Genomic DNA, 8,668 nt, shown 5'->3' with positions numbered 1-8,668 from the left:
TTGTTCCGAACTGTTGCCTTTGCCACGTGTTGAGTGATTATGAGGTCGGGCCAAATATTCCTTGATCAATTACAAATAAAAAATAATAATAAACTATTTTACGAAAATACGACCAATACAACATTATTTTCTCAAAAAACACCTATAATGAAACGACATTAACTCGAAACATGACCATGTACCTAGATGCCTCATTCATTCAATGTAGATATGATCGCATGACGACGAATAGAACGTATTTGTGAATTCATGATTCTTGTAGCCGACCCCGTAATCCGTAGGGACAAGGCTTATACAGAAACATACCAACAAAGATATGGTCCCGATAAGACATCCTAATGCACCGATGACCGGTATATATGTGTCGGTTCTAGTATTGCTATTCATTTTTTCCCTACTGTTTTCTTTTCGGTCCGACTCCGCTCAAAACTCAAAACATAGGAAACTCGTCCGAGTTGCATGGTTAACTCGTACGAGTGTAATAGTATTAGCAAGGAATCATTAGTTTTGGGCAAATTGTTGAAATCTTCCCCAAGTTTACCTTTCATGAAATTTGTCAATTGCAATAATTTTTTGACAGTTGCAAGTAGATCCTTCTGTAAGAATCATTTAAATATATGCATGAAAATGTATAAAATATCCATGCAAATACTCTTAAGTTTTGATCAAAATGATTAATTTTCAAATTTTCTCTTTATATGAATTGATGGTTTACCTTTCGTATTAATTGCTTAAAGGATTCTACTTAAAAGTTCAAATAAATGGGTATTTTTAGATATTTTTATACCTTTTACCGATTCTCCCTATTATTTTTGAGAGGGACAATCGAGTCGACTCGGACGTACAGGCCCAAGCCCACTTAACAGTATTCTAACAGTATTCTGTAATCTGTAGTCTGTGTACTGACGTACTTTGACTGTGGATGAGAGTATCAGAAAGGCGCGGGACATACGCACATAAGAAAAAGAGGGCGATGAACGGAGCAAGCAGAAGATAGCACCGAAGAGGGGAAAGCAAATGAAGAACGATCATCTCCGCAAATCCTAACATCATTCCCCCTCATTCTTTCTTTCTTTATGTATACTTCCCTACTTCTCCATGGAAGCTCTGATCGAACTCTGCGACTTGATTTCTCAGAACCCGGCACAATTTGCCGAGAAGCTTTCCTGGATTTGCAGCAGATGTCCTCCTCCGGGTTCCCTCCTCGCCGGATCTCATAGGATTACACGGTCTCAGCTCAATGCGGTACTCGGTGTCGCTAGATTTCTTTCCAAATGCCCTTACGAGTTCGACCTCCGACCCAAATCGGTGGTCATCGAGTTTCTCCGGTCGATTCCGGATTCGTTTCGTCAATCTTTTTGGCCGCAGTCATTTGGAATAGAACCTATCTCCGTGTTCTATTCCGATTTCCTAGGTTATATTGTGGAAGCGTCTGAGTTATCTGCGGATTTCGCTGCCGAAGTTGCTGATTTTATGGGGGAAATCATCATAGCGGCTACTACTTTTGTCAGTGATGACGTGGGAATCTCTAAAGCTTTCTTGACGGCCGTGTCGCAGAACTGCCCTCCAATTCTTTCCTCGGAAGCTGAGAGGTTGGTTTGTTGTCTCTTGGATCAGTTTTCGGTTGGTTCTCCGAGTTCACCCAGGGAGGCGGTGCCTATAGCTTCAGAGACATCCTCTACCCAAAGTTCGCCGCTCGCAGGGAACCGGTTCCAAGTGAATGAGAGTTGGAGTCCGGGAAATGAAGCGCACAATGCCTCCGGATCGTCGAGTAGCACAACTTCTAAGGGTGCAGATGATGCCACTACTGCATCCTCAAGGGGTACTGTAGTGAATGGTATCAGCATTGGCTGGAGGAGCAGTGTGGACCAATTGGGTACTAGTTTTGGGTTAAATGACGGGGGAGAAGGAGGTGCTGCCATGTTGAGGCAGCAAGTCGTCATTTTCGAAGAAGAGACCTTGGAGGGTTTGGAAAGACAAGAGGTCGCCTTGAGGCTACTTGGGCACATAGTGGATAAGGTCCCCATCAAGGCCGGGCATTTGGATCAGGTGAGGATTGTTGCGAAGAAGCAGCTCCAATCTTTATCAGCGTTTCTGAAGGTAAAATTATTCGTTCTCTGTCGTTCTTTTGGTTAAGTTGTTAATGCCTTTTCAATTTTACTCCTCCAGTCTTTTTCTTTGAAGGGATTAGCTCCTCTTCCAAGTTCCGTCTCAATTGGGCTACTGATTTTCTGGGCAGATAAGGAAGCGTGACTGGACAGAACAGGGAACCCCGCTGAGAGTCAGAATTGTTACAAAATTATCTGTTTTCCGAGCTGCAGCACAGTTGCAAATCAAAAGTCTTGCGTCCATTGATTCTGATGGGAAATCATCAAAGAAGTTATTGCTCGAGACACTTGCATTGCTAATTGATGCTGCAGAAGCTTGTTTGCTTTCCGTATGGAGAAAGCTGAGAATTTGCGAAGAGCTGTTCAACTCATTGCTTTTTGGAATCTCACAAATTGCTGTTACACGGGGAGGTCAGCTTTTACGTGTTCTTCTTATTCGCTTGAAACCGCTTGTTCTGACTACGTGTGCCCAGGTGCATTTTTTTTCCGTTGACTCTATTGTTCGCTTCTTATTCCGGTATGCAAGATCCGGGAGTAATATATATATATATATATATATATATATATATATATATATATGTACTATGCTGTTTGAAACAGGGAGATACGTGGGGAAACAGCCAGGGTGCCATGTTTGAGAGTGTCACAAAGACAAGCTGTGAGATTATCGAATTTGGTTGGCGCAAGGATCGCGCTCCTGTAGACACTTTTATAATGGGATTAGCTGCAAGTATTCGTGAACGAAATGATTACGAGGAACAGGTTAGTATCTCATGTTCATTTTCCTGGATGACCCACTCGTGTAGTTTTGCTTTAATGTCTGTGTTTGGAGGAATGGCAGGTCTTATTGGTGATATGGATTCATCAAAAGTGAGTACGAGAGTGCTTTTAACGTGGGTTTGGATTGCTAGACATTCTAGGATTTCCTCCTTTGTCATTGAAGAAAGTTTGGCCAAGGCAATTAGGTGGAGCCAAAGAGTGTGGATTGGCCTGTGGCGGGTTGCACTACCTAAAAGAAGAGGAACCATGGCTGGTTTGAGGATGTAGATCCATTGGTTTCCTAGATAGTTAACCCCACTGCTGATAGTCTTGCCAAATCTGAGATACAAAATTTATTTATATTTATTATTTTTTAAAATACAGCTAAACACCACTGCCGATAGTCTTGCCAAACTGGTGAAGATGCTAGTTGCAGCTCTTCTGCATCACTGTAATCCTTTCATGTAGAAATCCCTTCTTGATAGATAATACAATACTGTTACCTTCTCCGAAATTTTAACTTAGAAAATTAGATTGCTAAATCAAATGAGTGTAAAAAACATCCTAACACAAATTCTGAAAGTAATAGCTATAAGTTTTAATTCAAATTTGGGCATTAATGATTGGTCTGATGAGCATTTAGTTTTTCTTGTTTTTTCTCTTTTGTGTTATCATTTATCAATCCATCTAGGTTCCTAGTGGTCATTTATCCTGCATGGTTTTAAAATGTCAACATATTTTCTAATATTTTCACAACACATATCCTTTTCCATGGGTTGGTTGACACAAAAGATTCTTGGAATCAACATGTTTTCTAGTGCTGTTATATTGTTTTCAACACACTTGCTTTATTAATTATATCGCTGCAAGGTTTTCAATTTACATATACATTGATCCTATGGAATGCATACCTCTCCCTTCTGAAGTGCTTATCAACTTTAATATGTTTAGTTCTATCATGGAGAACTAGATTGGCTACCATGTTGATAGTTTCTTTGTTGTCACAATACAAAGATATATGTTTGTTTACTGCAAACCCAAGTTTTATAGATTATTCTTCCGTATTCACTTTAGCTGCTCCATGAGCCATCACTCTATACTCTGCTTTAGCACTTGATCTAGCTACAACTCCCTACATCTTACTTCTCCAGATAACAAGATTACCCCCCACAAGGGTACAATAATCACTAGTTGCCTTTATACTTCCTGTCAGTCTTTAGAATTCCTAAAAGGGAGGCAAAGAGGTTGGAAAAACTGATGGGGGACTTCTTATGGGAAACTGGGGAAGAGAAAAAAGATCACTTGATTAGGTGGGAGGTGGTGAGTAGAAGCAAAAATGGAGGCCTAGGCTTAGGGAATGTGGTGAGTAAGAACGAAGCTCTTTTAGGTAAGTGGCTTTGGAGGTGGCCCTTGGAGAGGGAGAGGTTGTGGCATGAAGTAGTGAAGAGTATCCATGGTTGTTCTGAATCAGGTTGAGATGCGGAGGTATCCTGAAGGGCTTCACTCACAACACCTTGGAAGGCTATTTATGGCATTTTCCCAGAGTTCCTCAGATTTGTAAGGTATGATGCTTGTTCTGGAAACTCCATTATTTTTTGAGAAAATATTTGGGTGAGCACTTAACCCCTAAAAGACCGCTTTCCTTCTCTCTATTCCATCTCCCTCTTTAAAAAGAAACCAATTTCATGGTTTCTTTCCCCCCCGGTTTGCCCTTTGGATTTAAACTGGAATTTTGGGTTTCGAAGAGGGTTAAGGGATGAACTTTTTTGTGTTTCAGAGCTCTTGTTGCTTCTAGATTCAGTGTGCCTGGACCCCCCTAACCTGGATAAAAGGGTTTGGTCTCTAACCTCGGTTGGCTCTTTCACTTGTGCTTCTTTCTTTAAAGCCCTTTGCTCTAATCCCTCCTCTCAGGTGTTCCCTGTTAAAGAGGTCTGGTTAAGGCCAATTCCTCCTAAAATAGCAGTTTTCTGTTGGGTAGCCTATCAAATTGGTGCTTCTTGTGTAACCATTTACTGATATCATGCTCTTTTGCTGCCAATATTGGGAACTGGGTTGTTGCACTATTTGGGTGCAGGTGAAACTTGCCCTCCGAAGTAAAGCTGCTGTTCATTCAGGCTGCCTTTGGGAGATTGACAAAGAGAGGGAAACTAATGTGAAAATGTATTAGCGCCGCTACCTTGTGGACTTTATGGGAGGAGAGAAATGCTAGAATATTTCAAGAAAAGGAAACAAGTCTTGCTGAAATTAAGGAATGCATAATGACAAGGACAGTCTCATGGCTAAAATCTTCACACTTGTTGGGGGATTCATCTGGTTTGGCCCCTAGCTTTGCAGTATCTAGTAGAACATCAAGAACATACTTCCTCTGAGATGCAAAAATGCCCCTCTTTGAGGAGGTGAAGTTAGTTTTTGTGAAAAGTATCCATTTCTTCCCTCATAGCATCTATCCACTCAGGCACAATTACTGGTTTTGAAACATTTTTGGGAACTGAGGTATCAAGAACAACTGACAAAAAGGCATGGAATGAAGGTGAAAGGTTTTCAAGGGAGTCGAAGTTAGTAATGGGATACTTAGTAGTACAAGTGTGAACACCTTTGTATTTTTCAACGGGAAGGTCAAGATCATTCACAGTAGTGAAAACATTAACAGGATTAGAAGTGTATAGGAACAAGCATACCTGATTGGGAGGGACAAGTGCTATCTTCTAGGTTTGCCTCCTAAGAATTTGGTAACATAAGTTGCATAGTTTTTGATCCCTCCATACCTTTTGAACTCAGCTGATTTGCACAACGTTGTTTATGGGTGAATACATAGAAAGGAGCAGGTTCTGGAAAGGACGGAAAAAGAATATGCCTCTCCTCTAGAACAGGATGAAGGCTTAAATCAATCTGAGGTTGTTTCTTGAACCCAGAAATCAAGAAGAGAAATTTGGAGAAGAGAAAAAAATTGATAAATTAAGAGTGATCAGACTTCAGAGTTCTTGCTCTGGTACCATATAAATCATAGCAAAAGAGAGGAGAAGCAGCAGAAAAGAAGAAGAGAGAAGAGGAATAAAGCAAGAGAAGAGAGGGCCAAAGTTTTGGAGCTCAAAAAGATGGGTTGGCAGTGCCCCTTTTATTTACTTATACTAGGGTGACATCAACATGACATAAAATAAAGTAAAAAGACCTTCCTACCCCTGTGGATCTAAACTCTACATTATGGCAATTTCAATGGTTGCTCCTTTGACAACCCAAGATCTCTTGGAATTTGGGTAGCTTAGAAAACCACTGGGGCTGTTGGTTGTAGCCTTTTTGGTTGTATTTGTGAGGGAAGTCCCATAAGTGTAGAAATTATGAAATTTCTATGGGGAAGTAGGTTTCTCTATTGGTATGCCCCTCAGTGCATATGGCTGTTTTCTTCTCTATTCCTATCCATGGGAGTCAGACATTACATCCTTGTGTTATTTATGCTCTAATAAATTCTCTTCATCTTTATTGGTGATAAAAAAAGAAAACAATGGATTTAATGCTTGATTTACATCTTCAAGCATTAAGGCGATAAGTCTGCAAGAGTGTTATTAAATATTTATCATATGGTCCACCCTTACATATCTAGATATTATATTAGTTGTTACTGCAAACCTGCTTATGAGTTGCAGGTTAATCATTTTGCAGATCTGGATACATTGAAAGCTGAGGAGAGACACCTGAAGTAGCCTTCTTGATTCTGTTGTTTATGTTTTTGTTGTCTTTCTTGTGGTGGGAACATAACAGAGGCCTGGACAACCTGTACATGGTTCAAGGGTGCGCCATGAAAGAATGAGTTGAAAAGCTTCTATTTCCATTCTTGGTTTGGGTTTGTTTTTGAACAGGAAAGCTGGACTAGACTACTTGATTTTTTATCCTTGGTAACATAGGTTTCCTTGTGTTTAAGGATTTTTTTTTTTGATTTATTATAAATCAATTCAAATTTTATTAAAATGGAAATATTATGTAAAACAAAGGACATTTCTATCCAAGGTCAACTATGTGACTTAGGAGATATTTTCTGCTTTCATATTCAAGCACTTGTTATCCTTCCTGGCAAGTGGTAAAGTTCAGCTAAGTGGTGGCTGATGTGCCTTCCTTCTGAAGTGTTTTTTCCTCTGCCACTTTTTACCTAAATGCTACTGCTTTTCCCCCTGCACATACAACTGAGCCATCTTCCATGTATTTTTCCCGAAACTGAGCATTAAGATATTTTCTACGACTTCTCTTTTTTTTTTTTTTCAGTAGTCTTGATATTTCCTAGGTTCTATTTTGTGCTTTATCATTCTTGTGCGTTGATCTTATGCTATGATATATTCTGAGTGCCTTGTATTTATTTCTTATTTTAATGGTTAAGTATTTTTATATGTTTATTTACTCTTTTACCAATCCCAGGGTGGAAAAGAGAAACAAGCAATTCCTGTCATCCAGCTTAATGCTATACGCTTGCTAGCAGATCTGAATGTCTCTGTTAATAAGGCTGAAGTTGTGGACATGATATTGCCTCTATTTATTGAAAGCTTAGAAGAGGGTGATGCTTCGGCTCCTGGTTTATTGCGACTCCGAGTATGAGACTTTGACTTCTGAACATATTTATGGTGTTTCATAGATTTTCCTCTCTCTGTCTCTGCCTCTGCCTCCCCCCTTTTTACCATTCGTTTACAGCCAATGACTTGGTCAATTGTGATTTGAATAGGTTCTGAGCCTGTTATAATTGAACTCTTGCAGCTTCTTGATGCTGTTGCTCGCATGGCAAGTTTGGGTTTTGAGAAATCCTATCGTGAGACAGTTGTTCTGATGACAAGAAGCTATCAGAATAAACTTTCAACCATAGGATCTGCAGAAAGCAAAACATTGGCTCCTGAGGCCACCACAGAGCGTGTAGAAGTCTGTATCATATAAACCTGGAACTTATAAATATTCCCTTTCTAGTCTCAAATAGAAATTTCATTCAGTTTAAAATGGATTCTCATTAGTTCAATCACATTCCAGACTCTTCCTGCAGGATTCCTTCTGATTGCTACTGGTCTTACTAATCCTAAATTGCGATCAGACTATCGTCACCGTTTACTATCTTTATGTTCAGATGTAGGGCTAGCTGCAGAATCAAAAAGTGGAAGGTAATACATTAGTTTCCTGATATGGAGGATATTTGCCATGGTTTTCACTAATTGAATGAGCTAAGACTGTTAATGGTCCTACTCTCCCACCCATGTAGTTGGGATTTTATTTTATTTTTCGCATTGGGTAGTAGTCATGCATGCCTTAGGAGCCATTATTGCTTATCATGTTTTAGATGGTATTACTACTGGTTTTGTATGGTCTTTGAAGCATTTGTACCTGATATTTGATTCTTTACAGGAGTGGAGCAGATTTTTTGGGGCCTTTACTTCCTGCAGTTGCTGAAATTTGTTCTGACTTTGATCCAACTGTAGATGTTGAACCTTCTCTTTTGAAGCTATTTCGTAACTTGTGGTTCTATGTTGCTCTTTTTGGTTTGGCTCCTCCTATTCAGAAGAATCAACTTTCAACAAAATCAGTTTCTACTACTATGAATAGCGTCGGAAGCATGACAACCATGTCTCTTCAAGCTGTGGTTGGGCCATACATGTGGAATAGTGTATGGTCTGCAGCTATCCAGCGTATTGCTCAAGGAACCCCACCCCTTGTAAGTTAATGTGAAGAAGCATTTGGATGATACTATTGTTTCTTTGCTTAAGACAACAGTATAAAGTGGAATTTCTTTGTTCTGTATGCTATTTTCCTACTGTTTGTCTGTTGAAAGCATTTTT

The 8,668-nt window shown here is 39.7% G+C and overlaps 1 protein-coding gene across 3 annotated transcripts in view; it reads left to right on the top strand.

Annotated features, from left to right (window-relative positions):
• Positions 1–952: 952 nt before the first annotated feature.
• LOC148862999 (phosphatidylinositol 4-kinase alpha 1-like) overlaps positions 953–8,668 on the top strand; it is a 78,524-nt gene continuing 70,808 nt past the window's right edge. For 2 of the 3 annotated variants that reach the window (XM_088978632.1, XM_088978633.1), the window contains exons 1-7: positions 955–2,100; positions 2,240–2,581; positions 2,709–2,870; positions 7,272–7,442; positions 7,605–7,763; positions 7,869–7,996; positions 8,238–8,544. In XM_088978632.1, coding sequence (XP_088834758.1) covers positions 1,099–2,100; positions 2,240–2,581; positions 2,709–2,870; positions 7,272–7,442; positions 7,605–7,763; positions 7,869–7,996; positions 8,238–8,544 — 2,271 coding nt within the window. In that variant the 5' untranslated portion in view covers positions 955–1,098. Of the gene's footprint in view, positions 2,101–2,239; positions 2,582–2,708; positions 2,871–7,271; positions 7,443–7,604; positions 7,764–7,868; positions 7,997–8,237; positions 8,545–8,668 lie in introns of all 3 variants that reach the window. The other variant, XM_088978631.1, reaches the window with a different exon arrangement.

This window comes from Nelumbo lutea, chromosome 3 (genome assembly GCF_056320005.1).
Source record: "Nelumbo lutea isolate HS-2025 chromosome 3, American lotus-T2T, whole genome shotgun sequence".
Taxonomy (NCBI): Eukaryota; Viridiplantae; Streptophyta; class Magnoliopsida; order Proteales; family Nelumbonaceae; genus Nelumbo; species Nelumbo lutea.
This window is presented reverse-complemented; position numbering and strand designations above follow the sequence as displayed.